The sequence below is a fragment of the Nestor notabilis genome, unplaced genomic scaffold (assembly GCF_000696875.1).
Source record: "Nestor notabilis isolate BGI_N333 unplaced genomic scaffold, ASM69687v1 scaffold9538, whole genome shotgun sequence".
Taxonomy (NCBI): Eukaryota; Metazoa; Chordata; class Aves; order Psittaciformes; family Psittacidae; genus Nestor; species Nestor notabilis.
The window spans coordinates 46,843-69,437 of record NW_009940609.1 but is presented as its reverse complement, the minus strand read 5'-3'; the positions used below and the strand labels follow the sequence as shown (position 1 = coordinate 69,437).

The following is a 22,595-nucleotide window of genomic DNA, read 5'->3' as shown; positions in this document are numbered from 1 at the left end:
TGTCCCAAACATCATAGAAGATTAAATTAATTGCTTACAGTAAGATTCAGATAATGATCACTTAGAAGTTGCTTAGGTTGCATTTTGAAGACTACAGAAAGTCAGCAGGATGTGTGGTATCCTTTGGCACAAGGGTGAATTTAGCCCATGGTTACGAAAGCGTAGTAGTAATAATTTGGCTCTTACTGGGGTTGATCCTGAAGGATTCAGTGCAAACATATTTGTAATGTCAATGATGACTCTGCTATGTTCTGGTTTCCAATGCATGCAATTTGTATTTGATATAACCTGTGACTGAAAGAAATACAGATTTACACAAGGCACAAAGCAGAACTGGACTTGCCTTTATTCCTTACCTTTCTCAGGATGGCAGCCTTTGATATAGCGAGTTACACTGATTACTGTAAGGGTATTGATGCTAGCCAGGCCAAACAGAAGTGTCAGGAAGCCATCAATCTGAAAAACAAAGCAGCACAGGATGTTCTTTTACTGCAGAAAGCTGAAAGTGAAAAGAACCACAGGGATTGCTCCTGTCATTTTCACGTTAATGCTCTCAAAAGTTTTTCCAGAAACCCAGCTAGCAGGAAAATATAAAATGTCAGGTGCTGTTATCATCTATAGGATCAGTGAGCAAGTAAATGTTCAAAAATTATATAAGTAAGTGCTCTGTCATGTACGTAAAATAAACAAGCAAATGCACCCTTACATCTATCTATATGCTTCCCCGAAACGACTTGCCAAATGAAGGAGAAAAAGGTTGAACTGAAACCAAGAAAAGCCCTGAACAGGCAAAAATGTACTGGATGCAGCTGCCCCATGTAGGCAAAACAAACATGTAAGCTGAACCCATGAGACCTAAGCCACAGAGGAAAGAACATAGGAGGTAATGGGCTTGGCCGAGTGAGAGAAGCTTTTTAAATAACTAAATAAAACCATCCAAAGCTAAATCATTCCAATAGATTGAGTCTCAATGTTGGTGCTAGTAACTGCCTGCTATTAATCCCTGATCCTCATCACTTCTGACTGACATAGGCAGAGCCGGACAGCTGTGTAGGCTCCCGCATCATCAGTATCTCAGTGATAGAAGCACTGGATAATTACAACTCTGCTAGCCTCACTTACAGATATAGGAAGGAAGCTGCTGCTGACTAGTGGAGATGGTGTAGCCATCTGCTAAGGAGCACTGTATTACTGGGAAACAATCCAGGCACAACGCTGAAGACAGTCCTTCTTTTCTTTTTGAAAGCTTGCAATGATACACCAAACCAGCCAGAGCAGAGGAGCACTTGGAGGTGCCAGTTTTACACCAAGGGAAGCAGGAATATTAAGCAAGCATCTCTGGACTGTAACTTGGCATTTAAGTGGTAAAATTATCAGCAGAAAGGCACATCATTATTCTACAGGAACAACCTCTGTGTGAATGGGCACAACTCCCACAGAATTCAGTTTATCCCATCACTGAATCTGGGGCTTTAATCCAGGCTTAAAACTGAGACCATGGCATACTGTATAAATTAAATTGGGTGAAGGGTTAGGAACAGGCTGCTTCATCATTTCTTTCATTGCTCTTTGTTTTTTTGCTACCAATGCCCTTACGTTGCCTCTATATACTTCTTAATGTCAACTTTTACCGACTGACCACATTTTAAATTTATGCAAGACTTACTTGCTACTACAACAATCTACATCCACCCATGCCCCACTTACAATCAGCTCATGCTTGGGGTATAAACACAACCATGTTTACACCAGAAAAAAAGACTTCCTTGGATGTCTCAGCTACTTGCTAGAAGCTGCACTTGGCTGAATTTGGCCTGCTGTGTGTGCTGGAGATCGGTGAAATACCTGCATTTCATTAGCCTTATTGATGCAAACAGCTGCCACTTCCCCATTTGCTCTAACAATGCTTCATAGATGAGGAAAACAGTGAGGCCAAGCACTACTGAGAAGCCAGGCTGCATATGTTTAAGCAATTGCATTAGTTAGATTAGAAAGGAAGCAGTATTTCAGCAATTATGCAAATGAACACTTTGAAATTAAGTCTAAAGAGCTATGAGACTGAACACTGAAGAAGTAGGACAAGCTTCTCAGTGTGTCTCATCACAGTTTTTCTGATACCCGTTGATGTATCACCTGCAGATGTGACCATTTTTCTCCCAGCCACCTTTCCCTGATGTCAGACTGAAGAAAGACAATTATTTTGTGATCAGTTCAAACAGCCCTTGAGCACACAAGGGAGGAAAGTGGGTCTAAAAGCACACTCTTGCCCTTTACCATTTAGGAAGAAACTCTGTCATCATAAGAAAAACACGCCAAAATGTTTTCTTTGGAGTAGTGCCTTGCTTAAAAAAAAAAGTAATTCAGGTTTACTTAAGTCAACATAGTTCATAGGACCAAGCCATTGTCAGTGCCACGTCTTGTTTATGTACTATTCCATAACAGCATTTAAGCAGACCAACATAGTGTTGCTTCTACTAGTGCAGGGCTATCATCAGAGATTGATCAGGGCCATACAGTTAGCAAACGGATGAAGTGGCAGCAGTCTCCTGGGGATGTCTGTGCTACTTGACCCTGTGCTAGGCACCGGCTCAGCAGTTTAGGACCAGCTGATGGGGTGAAATGCCAAGGAGGAGAGGGAGATCTGGGGATGACAAGGGTGCTAGGATGAAATAAATAAAGGAGGTAAACTAGGTGGCTCTCAAGCTGCAGAACAGCCCCCACACAGGCCATGGCATCTGGAACATTAAAACATGAGAGCACACCCAACAGGGTTAGTGCTGCTTTGGGAATAGGATCCTCAAACCAGCATCATCCCTGCCAAGCTTCTATCAGAGAGTTAGCTCTTGAGCCTAGTTATGCATATGCCGTTTCCCAGCAAGTCTATGATTCTGCAATACATTTATGCTGGTGTCACCTAGACATATGTCTTCAGAAGAAAATGAGGGATCTTACTGTAGCTATAGCCAACCTACTTCAAGCATACACCTACCGGATATAGAAGCAAGATCTCTGATGTTTTTTCTGCTCCTGAACAGACAACACTCACTGTAGCTAGCAACCAAAGGGACTACTTGGAACCCAAAGTAGTTAGCAACAGAAAAAAACTGCTTTAGCATAGTTCTGACTTCTATAGACATAGATAATAATATATGTAGGTAACAAAAATATATTCTCAGTCTTGTGCCTCTATGAAGATACATGGAATGACAGCCAAGTAAATACTAGAATAGTAGATAACATTTAATTACTTTAGAATATTGATTCTCTTCCCTGTTCTGGTTTTCATTTCTTTTATCCTACCCCCCATCCAGCTCTTTCCTTCGACAGGCATAATATTTCCTCCATTTTTGTGTGATGCAATTCTGGACTTCCTATTGTAATTACAATCAAGTATCAGCAGTGTTAATGAGCAATAGTGAATTGTCACATAAACACAAAATTGGTTGTGTGGCAATTTTCATCCACCAACTTTTCTTTTTATCCGTTAAGAAACAGGATTAGATCAGCAGTTTTAAAAGCTTTTCTGTCAGCGCTATGCCAGTATTACTCCCTTGGCTATATAGATACTCACAGAACTCAGTCATTATCTTTATGTTGCCTGGAAGCTAAGACACAACTGAGGAAAAGGCTATGTTTTTTCTGCTTTGTACTTATGCCTGATTTTAAATCTAACTAATGTTCTTGGTGTACTATTTACAACCCACAATATATAAAGCTCCCACTGCATGCAAATTTGTTTCTTAAGCTTTGCTTCAACACAGGGAGAGTCTGGAGTCCCCAGTGCACTATCAAATTCTTAGCTATGAGCTTGGGTGTGCCCCATTTTTACTACCTTTAATACTTATGCATCCCTACTGAATTCATAAGGGTGTCTTCATTTAAAGCAGACAGAGTAAAATATAACCTATTGTTCTTATTATTGGATTAATTAAGGTTTAACGGCACAAAAGCAGATTGCCAAAATAGCTATTACATTTCAATTTAGACTGAAGCACTAATCTCACCAGCCAGAAAGGCTGCATCGCTCCCTCCTCTGGCCGATTGGTGAATCTGTTGCAATTTCCTGAAGTCCATTTATTTCCCTTCAGAACCACAACGTCCTTTCTCTTCTATAAAATATGCGATAATGTATATGTAAAGAAAAAGATGAACTCTGAACAGGGATTATTTAAACTCATCACAATAAATTCTCTCAGAATATTTCTTTGAATGCAGATCAGATTATTCCAAGATCATAATGTAAATAGATAATGGCAATAAACCTCCTGAAATCTCAAGAGATAAAAAATTACTTAAATCAATCTTTAAGAAATACATTTGGAAGAACAAGTGTAAGTACCTTCGAATAGAGTATGCTTTAAAATTTAACAAGTTCTTAAAGTTTGCAATAATATTGCACTTGAATCTGATGACAGCGTAGTTCTCCAATCCTCCAATATACCAATAACATGTCAGACTATAGAAACTCTTCTGTTAAATGGAAGAACTACCAAGATTTGTAATCAGTCTTCACAATACTTAAAACTCCCAATGACTGGTGTTCTTAAAGCACTCAAATTGTCTCTTTAAGATTTCCTACCATACAAGAGGTGAAAGACACTTCTCATTTACCACAGTTTCAACAATGCCTTTTGTTCATGCGACATTGCTCTGCTATGGTTGCATTCTGCCTTTTAAGATGTCTCACCAGGCTTCAAGGGTAGCTTTTCTCAGAGGTGATGGCACCAACTGAACCCATTATAGGTCTCTGACACAGATGGCACTTCATTTACGAATAAACAATGAGAACTGGTATGTTACAGGATTAGTTTAAAACATTAAGTGAGAGCATCAGACACTCAGTATTTTGCATTCACCAAGTGTCTAAACCTTTCTGTTGATGACATATTTTAATGATAGGAAGAATATGAATGCAATGTTTACACTGTACAATTATGTGCACAGATATGTAATTATACTAACTATACTACAGATTTAAATGTACATTGAGTGCCACCTATTAATATATACAGGTTTCATCTTTAGTAATGTTAGGGAATCCAGAATAAACCTACTTGTTTGCTTGCAATTATTTTAGGTTCATATATTGGGTTAATCAAATGAAATTAAACATATACTTACTTTGGGTTGACTTTTATCTATTAGAGTTGTAGCCCTCTCAGGTCATGATTTATACTCATAGTAGAACATGCCCTATCAACCACCACAGTTATGAATGTAACAACTCCACCAAGTGCACACAATTTAACGAATAGGTAGAAATTTCTTTCAGAATTTTCTTAAATTTTATAATTAGATTATAATCTTACTTCAAGTACCCCATCTCCACATATTTGGGAGCACCTACTTTCTAGCTCTGGGTTGCTACCGTGGGACCATGGAAGGTTTTATGTCTCTCCAGTCCACCCATGAAGAACGAATGGGGAGGAAGTAACCAAGCATGTAGCTCATACCACTCAATGATCCAGATACAGTGGAAAGATTCCCATCTTCAGGTTAAATGCTGTATTGCCATTGTCTTTCTGTAAATTACTGCACAGGGAAATTCAGAAGCACTAGATGGGAACTCTGGCATTGCTCTCTGGGAACACCCATGCTACTACACTTTGTAAAACACTTTTCAGTGTGGCAAACTGAGTCAAAACATCCCTCCACTTGGGTGATGTTAATTCAGAGCTTACTTCTTTATGGATAGCAGCACTATTAATATAAGCAAAAAGATACACAGACAGATAAAAGAAGAAAGCAGCCTCATGAGTCACCTGTCTCATATTCACATTCCCACAGAAAGGAAAGCTTGGCTCTGTGGCCTGTGGTGATCCTGCCCCAATAACAGAGATCCATTAACATCGAAGTCATGCTTTTTAAAGAAGTGCTATCTTCGCCTTTTCAGAATATCATGGTAAATGTTTCTGTAGGCCTACACACGTCCCAGGGGAAGCAGAGGCTGTTCACAGGCTGTTCACAGGCTCTGCCAGGACAGCCCAGAGATTACAAGTGACCCTCCGCGTTCTCCAAAGTACAATTGTTTGTGTTGTTTCCCAGGAGGAAGGAATCTGCTTATGTAGCAACCATCAGGTTAATACAAGGTCATCTCTGGCTGCTGGCTGAATGCCTACCATGGAACTTATTCTTCTCCTCATAAAGCTCCTAAGCACAAATGCAGGGCAGGTTGGTACCAGCTCAGCCATTAAGGGGCCAAGACAAGAGCATGCTATGTTCCTGAAAGACAGAAAAACTGAATGGCTACTAGGAGATTTCCTCTTAGGTTGATACTCTTGGATCCTCTGTATCTTGTACCAAAATACCCAGAGAAACAGAATATAACTTATTAATCCCAAGAAATTTCTTATAGTCCCTGAACTGAGAATGGGCTGTTAGGGCTTTCACATCACAACTGTGTACGATAAGATGGACTTCACAGCTCCTAACGGGAGAGTCACACAAATTGCCAAGGAGTCCTAGTAGCCCAGACAGAGCCTGGAAGGAAGTGTAAAAGATACATGTTATTCTTGGTCTTGAAGAGCTATCTGGAAAGCCACTAGGTGCAATGTCCCTTCTGCAGGGACAGTGGTGTGGAAATCCTGGATGTCATGTCATATACAGCCCATCGCAAGCAACAGCCATCTTGTCATTGAGCCAGTCAGCAGAGAATCTGGGTCAGGACACAAATTGCTTCCTACACACTAGCAGTATACTGAATTAACACATGTGAAATGGAAGATGAGTAAATGTGAGGTAGGACTATTTAAGATACTCACAGATATTATCAGGGTGATATTTAAGTTTCATATGAAATTTAGGTTAAAAGTCAATGAGAGGATGTGGCACACAAGGAAAAACCAGTAGAACATGAATTGTTCAGCCCTGTGGTGAGAAGATCTTGAATTACAAAGGTAAGCGATAGCATTTTTTGAGAGAAAACTTCTAATCTCTTAGAAACACACATCAGCACAGAAGGTGGAGGAAGGCTACTATTTTTCCACATAAGGAAGTGAGAAAAGGATATTTCAAAGCGCTGTGGGAGAAAAGCTACTGCAGGAATCAAAGTTTAGGCTTTGGAAATTCCTGGTTCTGTAGGAGCACTCTCAGGCAACAAATGCCTTTTCCAGGCAGTAGTGTGTGGTTTGACGCAGTGCTTGGGTGGCATGGGAGGAGCTATGTCAGACTTATTAAACAAGGAAACAGATAGTTTAAGCATTCATTTTTCAAGTACCAAATATGCAATTTTCCTAATTTGTCTCAATTGGCTGCAGAAATAATAATTTACAGGAAAATGAGTGAGAATTGATGGCTAATGAAAACAGGCATAACTTCCCTTCGGTCGCATTAGTTACACTGAAATGATCTTCTATGTTGCTAATGATTCTGTTTGTGCAAAGGCACAGTTTTTCCTCCCTTCCCTGCAGACAAAGTATTTTTCTCATTAAAATTTAGCTCACAGATGTCTACATGAGTTTCTTTTACCTCTTTGACTGCAGTGTGCTTTTCAAGATTATGTCAAGGTGGACCAGAAATAAAGAAATAGGGAAGATTAATAGCTCTGTAACTGTTTTCAGTATCCAAATCTCCATTATGCAAGGAAGCAAGAACAAGAATACATTCTAGTGTTCATATTTGAGATATAATTTTTTTTTTCCCAGAAAAACATACCTGCGAGAGGAAGATTTTTTTTTAGCACAGCACAGGCAAAGTAAAGGGCACTCTTTTTTTAATTTTGTTTTACAGGTCAGTCTCCATATCCTACATTTCACAGCAAATCAGTGTGCTAAGGTGAGCTGAACACGGAGCTGATGTTGCACAGCTTTTCTCCAGCACCTTTAACACCTGTTTTATCTGTTAATGCTCATAGTGGCAGTTCCATGTTTTGACGTTGGGTTATTCTCATCTTACTGAAATATCAGAAATTATAAGCTATATATGAATAAAATCCCAGCAATAGCACACCACAGTACTGTGCTAGAATAGTCAATAACTATTATTTCACCCAGTTTTTACATTCAACTTAATTTCTTTTAGCATCTTATAGCTAAACATTTTTCAGCTAAGGAGACATTTCTACACTATTACAATTTGAGACAAAAAAAAAATCTGGTTTCTTCCAGCAAAACCTCAATCTTAGAAGTAAATGTTTGGACACAGTGATACTGCAAGACTCTTTACACCAAGCCAAGTCTGAGCTAGCTTCTTTGGTCTAGCTCACTCTTTGGATTGGAAACCTCTGCCAAAGTTAGGCTTACACTGAAAGCCATGCTGAGGACAAAGGTACTCCTGTAGCATGCGTTCTGGCTCCACTGCATATAACTACTAACGAACTCAAGGTGTGTCTGCACAGACTGTTCCAAATGGGAGAGAGAGTAGGAAAAAAGTAGAAGAACATACACGTACTCTCAGATGTAGGCAAAGACACTTACTTACAGCAACAATCTCTGCATCTCCTCATAGCTAGCTGCAGGGGAGGATGAGTGGGACCAGACCTTCATCTACGTCAATGAATGTTGCTAGGGTTAGAGATGAACAGCTTGTGGATTTGCCTGGGTTTTATGAGCGAGAGCTCTGTGGAGAATGGCGATACTCACAGAGATGGTTGCTGGGGGAGAATGAGAGGCAGAGGTGGAGGTGAGACACATACGCAAAGGGTGCTTGTTACATATCGAGCGAGTTGAAAGCAGAATGATTTGGTGAAGAAAAAAAATGAATGGATGATGGAGCAACATGAATAGGTGGTTATCTGCTGCATACAGATACTGCTGTCTGCAGTTTTCTTCAATAATCTCCCAATTACTAGGAAGGTAGGAGAAAGGAAGCCTGTGAGGTTTCATTTTGGTCCTTTCCATCTTACATTGCTTTTATTACTTGGCCATCCTTACTGCTGAGCTACCACTAGTCAGTCATCTCACCCAGAATGTGAGGGAATTCTCTACTACATACAGTAATACCTAAACACTGTCTTGACATTTCCGAATGCATAAAATCACAAACTGAGTCAAAAGAGCCAGTATTCTAGCTAAGCCAACAATTGCTTGGGTTTACCAGTTACATTAGATAGACAGAAATTGATGTCCTTCAAATCTACTCTATTTATAAAACAACATAAATGCCTTTAGGGTTTTTGATTTATCAGACAATTTATGGAACATTTTGTTACAAAAAGAAGGTATTAATCTTCGGTTTCCTCCTCAGACAAGCTTTAGCAATATTTTACAATCCAGGTATAAGAAAAGAGATAAATGCATGTTCTAACGAAACAAATGTCATGAATAAAATATTAAAGAGCTCATTCATGATTACAAGTCCTCCTCTCAAAACTTCTGAAAAGCGCCCATATATTTTCATCTTACTGGCCTCAGAATTTCCTCCTGTTTATATTTTCCTTTTGGTGTTTCAGATCCCCACCTCTAATTTTACAAAAGACGGACATTATTTCTTCTCCAGAAATGTCATACTAGACTTCTAAACATTTAATAACATCAAAAAATGCCGAATTTTTTATGTACTAGTGAGAGGTAGTGACTGGAAACTGAATCTACAAAAGGGGGTAAGGTCAGTAACTTGGTCAGCTACATCACCATGATTTGGAAAAGTCTGCTAAAGTACAAGAAATCCCAGAGATTTCCTTGGGTCACGTACTCCTCAATGGACATGCACCAAGTCTGGCAAATCTAGAAAATTTTGGACTTCGTGGCCACATCGTGCCCTTTCAGGATACATATATAGAATCATAGAACGGTTTGGATTGGATAGGACCTTAAGATCATCTAGTTCCAACCCCCCTGCCATGAGCAGGGACACCACACACTAAACTTGTCACCCAAGGCTCTGTCCAGCCTGGCCTTGAACACTGCCAGGGTTGGAGCATTCACAACTTCCTTGGGCAACCCATTCCAGTGCCTCACCACCCTCACTGTGAAGAATTTCTTCCTTAGATCTAATCTAAACTTCCCCTGTTTAAGTTTAAACCCATCACCCCTTGTCCTACCATTACAGTCCCTAACAAAGAGTCCCTCCCCAGCATCCCTGTAGGCCCCCTTCAGATACTGGAAGGCTGCTATGAGGTCTCCATGCAGTCTTCTCTTCTCCAGGCTGAACAGCCCCAACTTTCTCAGCCTGTCTTCATACGGGAGGGGCTCCAGTCCTCTTATCATCCTCGTGGCCCTCCTCTGGCCTTGCTCCAACAGCTCCATGTTCTTTTTATGTTGAGGACACCAGAACTGTACACAACACTCCAGGTGAGGTCACACACCACAGGTCTGCCACAGGTCTGGTGCTCTCAAGTGAACTGTGTATAAATGTGTTAGGGATAACCACACAAAACAATGCATGCATTCAGTGTGGGGCTTACAGCTGCTCACTGCATTGCCAGTTGTTTCTATTCAGGGTATGCCAGACAGATATACAGAAGCGCTGTTTATGCACCAAAGCATTAAGCACTGCAGGAGTCAAAACCAGGTTTCCTCACTGCTCTCTAGCAAACCCAGCCACACAGTGAGACAGTCATTTCTCAGTCTCTCTCCTGCTCCCCTAGGTGGCTTTACTACTCTGCACAGCACAGAACAGCTTCAGCCAAAGAGGGTGAGGGCAGGTTGTTTCCAGGCTGTCCCGTGGTGGGATGGTGAGGGCAGGCTGCAGGGACAGAGGCAGCATGGGCTGAATCCTGACAGGCAGGCAACTGTGGTGCTCACTAACACCTCAAAGCTGAACATTGTTGGGCATTTTTTTTTTGTGTTCCTCCTGAGGCTGTTTCTGTTCAGAGCTGAATCTGGTTGGGGATGCTCTGTCACCATCTGGCTGGCCAGATGGACTGGGAATACCCACACCGTTAGTGAGGTCAGTGCATATGTGATAATAGCATCAGTCCACATGTCAGTGGCAGTGGGTATGTCTGTGATGGCACCATGACATGCAGATAACTACATCTTCTTCTGTTGCACGCAGCTGAGTTACAGCTTATGCATAAGAAACAGTTCAGAAATAAGTAATGGTTTTTTTTTAAGATGCTTACACCAACAAAGTGAGCACATAATAAGAGCAGTTAATTTTCTTGACCCTCATAGTATAATAAAAAAAAAGTGAATTAGTGGAAAAAAGTTCAAACTGAAGTGCCAGGATTATGAAGGATTTCAAATTCAAAGGCACCTCACAGCCCACCCTTGGGTTTCTGACATGACTGCAATGCACCTGTGGGGATCAGACAGGTTATAACCCTTCCCCTATATTTAACGGTTTCCTGAAGCCTGCATCTTTTGTATTTACCTCATGAAAGCCAGGCTGGATGGGGCTTTGAGCAACCTGGTCTAGTGGGAGGTGTCCCTGCCTGTGACAAGGGGGTTGGAACTAGATGATCTCTAAGGTCTCTTCTAACCCAAACCATTCTATGATTAAGAAATACAGGGAAAACTTTCTGTTGGTTGATTAATAAAGTTTAGAAGAAACTGTGATGTTTACCTGCAGGGAATTAATGTTTCTGTACATGTAAGAACATTTGTACCTAATGTTATTTGCAGGTTTCAGTGAAAATTCTAATTCAGCAGAACATGAGAATAAAAAACATATGGGAAGGACAAAAATATATCCTGAGGTACCTTTTCAGTGGAAATATGGTCAGTAGGGGAACAGATGGCTCTTGGTCACTAGCTTACATTCCCTGACTTGAACTTTACTATATAAACTAATTTGCTTACTAATAATATTACCAGAGGCTAAAACGATTGTGCGTTAGAGACTGGCTGTCCAGATCAGGGCTAAAACACAGTGGTAGAGCCGGGAAGGGATAAACAAGAAGTGAAAGCAGAGTCCAAAAGCCACCTTTGGAAAACGAAATCTGTGCACAGCATTCAGCAGGGGCAGCATTTGTACACAGATCTACCATGTGACCTCATTCGTGAGAGGAGAGCTCTGTCAGACCTCCAAAGAGAAAAATAATGTTTGGCACGGGCAAGAATAGTGGTGTTTCTTCCATTCAGAGTAGAAGAACAGGAGCATGTATTCTGCCCTATTCATCAAGTATGCTGTGAGCTGGTCCTTTTAGCTGGAGATGCATCTTCTGTTACAGAGCGTTTTCACAGACTAAGCTGTTTTGAAAGAGAAGTAGTATCTGCCTGTTTTCTCCCCACTCCCTCTAACTGGGGCAGCCAAGAATAGTGAACCTTAATTTTGACAAATATCACCCAAGGGTACAGCAGGAGACCAGAGTCAGAGAAAAGGAAAATAGTTAGGTGGATTAAGTAAGGTGAGCTCATGAAATTTCTTCATAAACAGAAATGACAGGCTAGCTTGGGAAAATAAAGTTTCCGTAAGCATACCTGACAGCAGAAGCTGACTGATCAAATAAGAGCAAATGTGTAGTGAAATGGACAATGACAGAAAGCCAAATAAGGCCATTCTCTGGACTCAGCAAAACAAACCAAGTAAGGGGAAACACAGGGGCCATGCTAAGGAAAGAGCCATGTTTACATGTGCAATAGCTCAAACCGTCACCCCAGCTACTTGCAGAGGAACTTGAGTATGGTGAGGTGAACAAAAGACGCTGACTTCAGAGAGATGTGACAGAAAGCCTGGGCTTTACCTTCCTGGCACCATGCTCCTCATGTTCCAGATGTGAGACCACACAGGATTATGAATATACTACATTTTATAAATAATAAAACCCAAGCAATCAAAACCCTACTGCTGTTCAACATTGAACATTTTTAGAATGACCTTTGTGCTGGCTGTCCTCACACAGAGAGAAATACTCACATCTTTTTTATGCACAGAAGCTTTCCACTATTTCTGCACAATATTATTCCTAAACCCCAAACCACTCTACTTCTACTCTACTTCTTTTTCATCACTGGCTTCTGTTTTGTCAAGCTGAATAATCAAGAAGATGGACGTCAGGGTTTAAACATGTTTTTGAGACACCCCAACCCCCCAACACAGAACAAACTCTTGACGGAAACAGGAATCCTACATGATTTTTTCTCAACAAGCCACAACCAGCTCAACCACTCAACAAGTCACAACCAGTTCAAACTGTTAATTCAGAGTACAAAATGGCTTTTCCGGGTTACCATTAATACAGTATCAGTTCCTATTTGAAATGATAAATGTTAACTTTTACAGCGGATTACCAAAGGTGAAACTTTAACATTTTGCAAATCAGAGTCTTTAGAAAAGCCAATGCATTATTAATGTCTTGAACAAAATCTTTGGATCCCAATACCTTAAAACTTTGCTTGGATGTCCATATTTTACAAATAAATTATGTTTAAAACTGGAAGATCCAAATAAGATTACTTAACGCACCCTGACCAACAAACTACCCTGTACCTCAAAAATATTACTGACTGCTTCTCTCCTTGTAAGGGCACTTCAAGCACAACAATATTAAGATCACCTCTATCACATTAAATTCAAGCACACCTCTCTTCCAGTCTCTCTACACCTAAAAAAAGATCATTTTAACAAGACTCTAAACAGCTCAATCAGCCAAAGAGGGACTCCCAGGCAGAGGAACCATGGAAGAAAGCTGAAAGGCTGCTGACAGAAGACTCCCATGCAAACCAAGATATATTGACACAGTGTGCCATGCTGTGTCAACCCCTGTGTGCGCTGTTTTTTACAGCCTAAAAAAGGAACCACAGCATATGTGGGGCTCTGGAAGAGCTTGAACTGGGAAGGCAAAAAAGGTCACTAAACATTACCTCTTTCAACCTGCTAGTTGTAAATGTTTAGCTATACCCAATCTTGGTTCAGGATTTCACACTGAATGGCTTACCCTATCTTACGTAGGAAGTCTACAGCAAAGCTAGAACTGACCTGGGAGATCCAGATTTCATGTTTCCTTTCCTGAGCACAGCTCTAATCTTCTTTGAAACAGGGTAAAACATGAATCTGTTTAATTCTGACTGTGGGTGTGAATTTTACAGTTTGCAGTTATGTCTGCTTATCTGATGACTTCAAACATTTCCATTTATAAAAAAAATGAGAGATGTCCTCCAAGTTTCTCCTCAACAGACCATTCATAGTAATTGTAGGTGATCTCATCAGAGAAATAGTGCGATTTAGCTGAGAAGATAATTAGCTTCATTTTGATAAATCCTTTTCTGCCAAAGAGCCATAGACATACATTTTAACAAAAATAATTTTTTAGGTGCGGCTACAGCTCCCCTACATTAACCAGAATCTTCTGAGGGAAGCCTTCCTCTGAGGAAATTGAACCTTCCTATAGAAAAGGAGGGGACATGAGCTATACAAGCTCTTTCATCTATGTTGCATAATAGTTCATCTTTTTTACATTGGAAAAAAAACCCAACAACAAGGAAAAAACCCCCAAGAAAATACAATTATTTCTCTCTCCTTTTTTGTTCATCATGATCTTTCTTACACCTTGCCATGGGCTTTCCTGTCATTTTCAGATTTTGATCCCCTTGTGAAACAGACATACTAAGTATAATCTTTCTCAGAGAGGTTACTGAAAGCACCAGGGAGCCAGGCTTGTGCCTGTCTATCCATGAGATGTGTTTATATTCTGACTGTGCAGGTGTTTTATATTCTGACTATGCAGGTATGTTTCAGAATTAACACCAGTAACATTTTCTGAGTTCTCCAACAAAAAGCTGCCTCCAAGTTCAGGGATGGCTGTGCCATAAAGTTAAGCCATTCATCATACCACAGGCAACAAACCAACCGAGAATTACGGGTAAGATTGGAAAGTTACAACTGATCTAGTACCAGAAGTTGTATGCTAAAATACATGGGTATACCCACATTCTGCATGGAGGCTTTGCTCTACATGGCTTGCTGAGGTGGAGTCTGCATTGCTTTAAGTCAAATGTTAAAGGGCAAACAGCCAGGTTGACTTTAGAGGGGCTGAAAACAAACACAACCCACACCTTAGCTTTCCAACATGAGTGGGAGCTATGTCATGAAGTAAACTCCCAAACTAATATGAACTATTTCAAACAGACAGAGAAAAAAAAAAAACCACTGCAAACTGGTCAAACACTGATCAAATGCACAGATTTATGGGTGTAATAGAAAAGAACACTGTCCTTTTGGAAGGCCAGTCTACTTCTTTTCACTCTTTTGGACCTGTCTGGTTATTTATATACAGCATATACACACAAATAGCCACACCTCTTTAGTCTAATTAAGTGTAATCCAGTCTTACCTGGCAAGTCCATATTGATGTGATAATGAAGCCATCATCTCTGAAGACATTGAAGATTTCAATGATCCCCCGTGAATAACCGAACACAGAAATACTAGCATCTGACACTGCCAAGTTAAATGTGAGGTAGTCAGTGGGCTGCAGAAAATGTCTTTGTTTGTATAGAACAAAAATCACAATGCTATTTCCAAACCAGGACAGCCAACCTGGAAAAAAAAAATAATAATCCATGAATCAAAAAGCAAATAAAGCAAGAAGCGGCTCAGTATGTAAATGTGTGATGTGTCTTCTTTTTGTTCCATTAGAAACTTATTAAACCAGATTATCCATTGGAAAACCTACGCATGTAGCCCAAGTAGCTGGGTACATTTCAGAAGCAGGAATAAGCGAATACCTCTGGCAATAAAACAGAACAAACATGAAGAGCTGCTACTGCATTTGCCAAAGATCCACCATTTAAAGGCCTAGAGAAGGCTGGGTTTTTTTATTTAACTAGATAGATGAAACTCATGAAATGTAACAGCAGGGAAAAAAAGGAAAGAAGAAAGATGGGCAGAGTTGAGCAGAGACTATAAACAACCTGCAAAAAGCTGCAGCTGTTTAGGTGCATTGTATGCAACAAGGGACATGGAAAGTTCATGCACATAGCCAGAGAGCTGCTTTACCAATCCTCTCTCTCAAAGTGCAGCTAACACGATTAAGTTTCTTCTCTTAGAACAGTCTAGGATCTCCTTGCGGCAAAGCTGATAGGAATATTTTTCAGTTGTACACCTGGTAACTTATATGAAGAGAACATTTAGAACAGACCTTTATGAAAGCTTTAAAGTCCTTATTTATTTTTAAAGAAAGATGTGTTCTCTCTTACTGTCCAGGAAGTGAGATGCCTGACATGTACGTATCTAGTTACATGAAGAAAATGAAAGGGAGCTGACTGTAGATCTGGTAAGAGTTAGCCACTTACTTGTTGGAGAGACCTAGAGCTTCCAAATGTGCATGGCTATTGTCCCACCCATCAGTGCAAGACCTTGGTAGTATCCATCCCACATTTTGGAATGATGTACACATGCAGAATCAAATGACTTCTAACAAAATGTTTACTCTTAAGCATCATGCTCAGTGTTGAAAATGGGGTTTAACCAGTGAAGGGGATGGTTCCAGGGCAGCTGCTGGAGTGGGGCAGCAGGTTGGACAGCACCAGCTCCCCATTGTCTCTTATTTCTACTCCCCCAAACCAGCTCTGCCACTGCTGACATATGGGGCCTCACTTCACCTTGGTAACTTAAAGCAAAACACCACCTCCTTTGAGTGCCTGCAGCATGATGGCGTTGCATAGCATCTCTGGATATTCAAAGGAGTTCACGACATGAAAGATGGCTGATAGGTTTGATGTTGTAGCAAGAAGGCAGCTGCCTGCCTTCAGGAAGCACCAACAACTCTATATGTCAGGAACCCAGCAGTTTGCTGCTGGGCTGCCTCAGCTTGGAAGGCAGGGGAGGAAACTGTCTCTGAATCTCCAGACCATCTGGGAGTCTCATGGGCTGAAATGCCAAAGCACGGTGCTTATTCTTCAAACAGAAAGGCTGGGTACTTACTAGCCGCTGAGATGCTCTGAGTAGCCTGGAGCGGGAAGGGAGGTGGTTGATAGGACAGCACTATGAACTGCTTTTTCTGCAAAGCAATTTCCTTTTCACAATTTCTCTTGGCAAAATTGCCAAGCTGCTGCTGCTCTGGCTTGCTAAGCAAATGCACATAATTTACTAAAGAGCTTTTGAACTGGGAAGAGATGACGTGTTGGCATATGGTATTAATCAGAAATAGTCTCTGGTGCAATGATACACTGAAATACATACATATATTTTATATATATATTGCTATAAGGATAAGATCAACAATAATAAATACAACTTATTCTGGCTACTGGGTGACAATGTTTCTTAACCACATCTCATTCCAATGGCTGCATTCACTTTAGTCAGGAATTGCTTCTGACTTCTGTCTGAGTCTAGGTATTACAAATAGGCAGAGTAGGGCACTGGAGGATGGCAGCTTTGAGAATGCATTAGGGCAGTCTGCAGTGTAAAAATGGTGGTTGCGTTGCTTGTGCATGTCAGCTCTACCTTCTGTAAGGTAAGATAGTTTTCAAGGCAGTAGGCATGGAAATATTTTCTCTGTCAATATGAAGACACAGTGCTTTTGAAATGTCAGACAAAATAAAATGGCATCTCCTTTGTAAATAGCAAAACTTTGTCAACACAGTCTATTGGATAAGAGGGCTACCCTTAAAGTGTAAGACACATGCACTTCCTGGGAGCATGTAGAGCCAACCCTAACCCTGGGAACATGTAACCCTAACCCTAGCCTGGAGGGTAAGGGAGTTTTCACTTAAAGTATCTCAAGGAAGAAATTAAGCAAAATGTCATGTAAAACCACAATATACTTTTTAGATGGAGGTGACAGAGACACAGTATTTGTGAAAAGTTTTTGGAGCTCCATTCACACACTGAGGTTGGGGATGAGGGAAGCATTGAGGGAGATTAGTTTACAGAGCAAGTATGATTTCTGTAGGTAAGCAAAATCCTTTCAACCAAAGCAGGTGGAGAACCTGCACAGGCTTATCCAGTCCCTAAACTGTCAGATCTGTCTGGGTGGTAGATCATATTAATACTGTGATAAAAAATCTGGAGGAACTCAATTCTCAGTAAACTGCAGAGTAACAAAAACAGTGGCCCAACCAACCAAACACCTCAAACCAAACATCTTCCCTCCCCCAAAACCTGACAGCACAACAGGGAAAAAGGTTGACAATGTAATGCAGAGGAAGCACAGCAATAGCTGACGCTCTCAGAGAGGGTAGGGACCTTTTCAACTGCTTTGCAGGCTTTATGTGCCTCAGGGTAGATCACAGGCAGATCAAGAGACCAGAGAGAAACCTCTGGATTTTGAAGTGTTGTAAGACCTTGGTATCATCAGGTGGCATCTCAATGAAACAGGGTATAGAAAAAAAACAGCTGAGGGATCTAGTTTCATTTTTCTTGAAGCTGTCAGCAATATTCATTCACAAGAGTATACAAAAAAAATAAAACCCAAACCCAACCCCAGCATCATAAGGTAATCCTGGTGAGAAAGGACAGGTTCCAACAGAGGTCAAAATGTGACTGAGAGAGAAAAAATAACTGATAAGAAGAAAGTGAACACTTCCATATGACATAAGATTCAGAGAGGAATCGCCACGTTTTCTTCATAAGCTGTAATGCTGTCTGATATAGGCTGCTCATGAAGAGATGCTGGCCCTTCTAAAGTGGCAAAACACACAGATAACGTATAATTACTGAAGTTTTTTAACACAGGGGAGGACTGAGAATAGCTATTATGAGACTGTCAGTATCATGGAATCATAGAATGGTTTGGGTTGGAAGGGACCTTAAAAGATCATCTAGTTCCAACCCCCTGCCATGGGCAGGGAAACCTAGACCAAGTTGCTCAAAGCCCCATCCATCCTGGCCTTCAACACTGCCAGGGATGGGGCACCAACAACTTCTCTGGGCAACCTGTTCAGTGTCTCACCACCCTCGTAGTAAAGAATCTTTTCCTAATATCTAATCTAAATCTCCCCTCTTTCAGTTTAAAGCCATTCACCCTTGTCCTATCCCCACATGCCCGTGTAAAAAGTCCCTCTCCAGATTTCTTATAGGCTCTCTTTAGGTGTTGAAAGTTACTCTAAGATATCCCCTGAGCCTTCTCTTCTCCAGGCTGAAGAAGCCCAGCTCTCTCAGCTTGTCTTCATAGGACAGGTGCTCCAGCCCTCCAATCATCAATTAAATGAGTGTTGATAAATGCTAAATATTGAAAAGCTAAGGAATCACCTTGCTCCTTTGACACTCACAGAAAAGTACCTGGCATCACATTTGCAGACACCAAGAGTTAGAAGGAGTAGCATGGACAGCAATATAAAAAATGTTGTGTTGTCCTTATATTTCAGTAGTAATCCTTGTCTTCGAATAACACCCCCTAATAAAGCATTAAATCCACATATGTCAAAAGTGCTCCACAAAGGACACTGCTGCTGTTATCCATGCTTCCCAGGGGAGGCATAAGAAGGCTGCCAAACAAGCTGCTGTTAGTCAGAAACCAAAACCTTATCGACAAAGTCCTGTATCTGCATGCTGTCTGCCAGCCTGTGCAAAGAAAGCACTGGCAAAGTAGCCAGAAAGAGTGACTAAGGATATTGAAAATCTTTCTGATGGAAGTGAGTGAGAACAGAGATTGTTTAACTTTAGGAATAGCTAAGAGGAAGTACAACATTTTTACAAAGGTTTCTGCCAAATCACTCCAGACTGAGCATCCATTCCCCTATTTTTCTGTCATGTACGTCAGATGGTCTTTGGACAAACAATACACCTACAGCTGCATGCAACTTCATTGTTAACACTGTTAACACTGTATTTCGCAGAGTTAAGTTTGGTACAAGGGAACTGAAAGCTCCAAGACAGTCATCCAATAGATGACTGCATCTGTGCCCAGATAAGACACTGTTGCATGGCCTTTACTTCTAAAGCCTGACAAGAATGAATTAGAAAAATGGGTATTATGACACACCCATCAGCAGTTTAAAATATACAGGGACCTTTAAATGGACAATTTCAATAAATGAGAGCAAAAGGTGAAGGCTTATGTCACAAGACAAGCTATGCTTTCCCTTCAGCAAATAACCTTATCTCTAGGACAGAAATTGGATTGAGCATCTACATATAGAGCAGGCATGAATGAAGTGAATTACTGATTTAACTACCTACACACAAGCATAAATATCTATCTGAAGAGGCCTGCTGTAAAAGATTTTCAGACTAGAAAGCTTTATTTAAAACAGGGATAAAATCTAGGGAATTTGCAAAGCTGTCATTAACTATTGCAACTGTGAAGTGAACCTGCTCCATTTTTAGTCTTCACTGCTAATTATATATACACATTATCTTATGCAGGGCATATTGCCCATTTTGGCAGGAAGGAGAAGAGTCATCATGTTTTAGACTTGACAAAGTGTGGAGAGATTAGTTGTTCAATAAATGCAATATTTTTGCGGATGGATGTTTTGTGAATAGCTTGCTTCCTTTCCCACCTTCTCCGATTTATCTGTCAAACAATGTCCCAAAATAACACTCATTCTGTCAAATAACAATTTATTATTACGATGCAGAAACATGTGCAATTTAAAGGCATCTTTGGTCTGTTCCAGTTTTCTAATGGGATTGGTAATGCTCTCAGCACTAATTGCTGATATAAGCACTCGCAAGAAGTCAAAATCTGTTTTCTAACAAATTGTCTCCTACTGACTTAAAGTTTCTTTTATGCCGAGCATTTACTCTAGCAGTCTCAGTTAACTGTGAAAATAGAGAAAATGAGCACAGAACAAATTGTGTATAAATGCAGAAAGGAATGATTTACTTTGAAATTCCAATTAATGATTATGAAGAAAAAATGTTTAACTTTTTCCCCCAGGTCTAAGTTTGACTTAGCTAGCAGCTGTGGATGGGACTTTTAAATTGCACTTAATAATTTCACTATACAAGGATTTTCCATGGTACTATGCCACTTAGGGCATAGGCAAAAAGATGTAAGGCTAGCAGGAGGAGAAGCTCCCACTTGTCTGTCAAAGACAGCTCTGAGCTCATGGAAGAGAAGGATGGAAACAAAGCATTGCCTTCAGAAAGGGGCTTCTGAGGCAGCTGACCTAAACCAGTAGCTGCTGTCACCTGCAGATGGTCCCTCTAAGAGTACTGTGATGCTCACCACCATGGGATTGGCGTTGCATTTTTATCCCACTTTGCTGGTCCCCTGGCCAAAGCATTAGCAAGGAAAACGATGAAACAGTGATTCGGGTGCCAAGAAGCACTGCAGTGATTTCAAAATCAATCAGCATTTGCAAAATGCACTCCTGCACTTTGATGCTGGTTTGCTTGTGATGTTAGTGTGTGATACCTATTCCAGCTCAGGTTTCCATGCAGTATCCTGAGGACCCTTCTGTTTGGATACGATACAGCCTGACTGGAGTATGATGTATGCTACATACATCAGTGTCTTGTCTGTCACATATGATATCTGCCTTACCTGTGGCATGAGAATTTCCAGAAGGGGACATATAAAAAGGCCTCACCTCAGCAAAAGGTGTTAAACCATGGTTCTCAGATATTCACATCCTCTGTCAAGATGTGCAACTGTGGGAAGACTTGGCCAAATCTCAGAAAGTTTGCTTGGACTTTATCCTGAGAAGGTGAAGAGATTCAGAGGAACCCCATCTTCTGGGTGTTAACACCGATCACATACATCCCTTTGGTGTCGGAAATGTACATCAAAATTCACAAAAACCTGCACTGCTGTACTTAGATTCAAAAGAGAAGAAAACACAGTGCAGTGACAGAAGTGTCATCACTGAAGGTGTTTGCCATGACAACAGAAACCCAAAAGTAATAAATATGAACATCTTTGGGACTTTGTCTAACAAAGTACCCACAGAATACTGCAAATGCAGATTGTCTTTCCAGACCCCTAAAGAAATGCAGGTATGGGAAGGTTACACACGGAGTGGCCTTTGTTCTTTGCTGCCCGAAGGGCAAAAGGGCGTCTGTGTAACAGAGTACTTTGTTCTGCTACATCTCTGCTCTCCAGGTAGACCGAGATATTGGTGTATGTAAAACTAATAGCTGGAAATTGTTATGGTTGGTGCTTTCAGAAGTGCAGCAGTAGACCGGTGAGGAGTAAAAGACATGAGGTCTGGTTATATATACTGCACAAGAAATGCAACTTGAGTCTTGAATCTGGAGGTAAGTTAAGAATAGCAGCCATCACATGCCGAGCACTTGTAAGCTTGGCAGAAGGATCTGGAGCAATCAAAATCTAACAGACAACCTAAAAGCTCAGGCACATGGGTACTTTAAAAAGTATTTGCTAGATGTAGTGACACCATCAGGAAGCAGCAAACACCTCTGCTGGTCAATTGATGGAAGGAGTTTGAACTACCAGTGTGATGCAGAGGCAACACTAAGAGGGATCAGTAGAGCTGGGGAAGTGTAAATATCAATTTGAATGGTGATGGCAAGACCTTGCTTGGATGCAGCATTCAGTCTTGGACAGAAGTTAAAAATAAAGTGTCCAGGATGTAAAAGACAGTGTAAAAGGTGATATGTTGGGATGATAGAGGAAAAGATGTCAATATTATGACAGCAGCTAAATAAATTGTATATATAGTATATATGTATATATGTATATATATGTATATATAGTAAATATGTATAATTATATATAAATAAATTATAATTAAAAAAACCCTAAACAACCAACTAAAACCCAACAACCCTTGCTTCATATAGGAATGCAAAGGTTGATTACAGGGTGTGATTACTGCATCAGGAACACAGATTGGCTGTAGGATGCTAATTGCCGGCAA

At 40.6% G+C, this 22,595-nt stretch overlaps 1 protein-coding gene across 1 annotated transcript in view; it reads right to left on the bottom strand.

Moving 5' to 3' along the window:
* Positions 1–22,595, bottom strand: part of LOC104410312 (opsin-5-like) — a 29,918-nt gene that overhangs the window by 5,796 nt on the left and 1,527 nt on the right. The window contains exons 2-3 of the mRNA XM_010020443.1: positions 15,155–15,360; positions 357–456 (exon numbers count right to left, since the gene is read on the bottom strand). Coding sequence (XP_010018745.1) covers positions 357–456; positions 15,155–15,360 — 306 coding nt within the window. The remainder of the gene's footprint in view (positions 1–356; positions 457–15,154; positions 15,361–22,595) is intronic.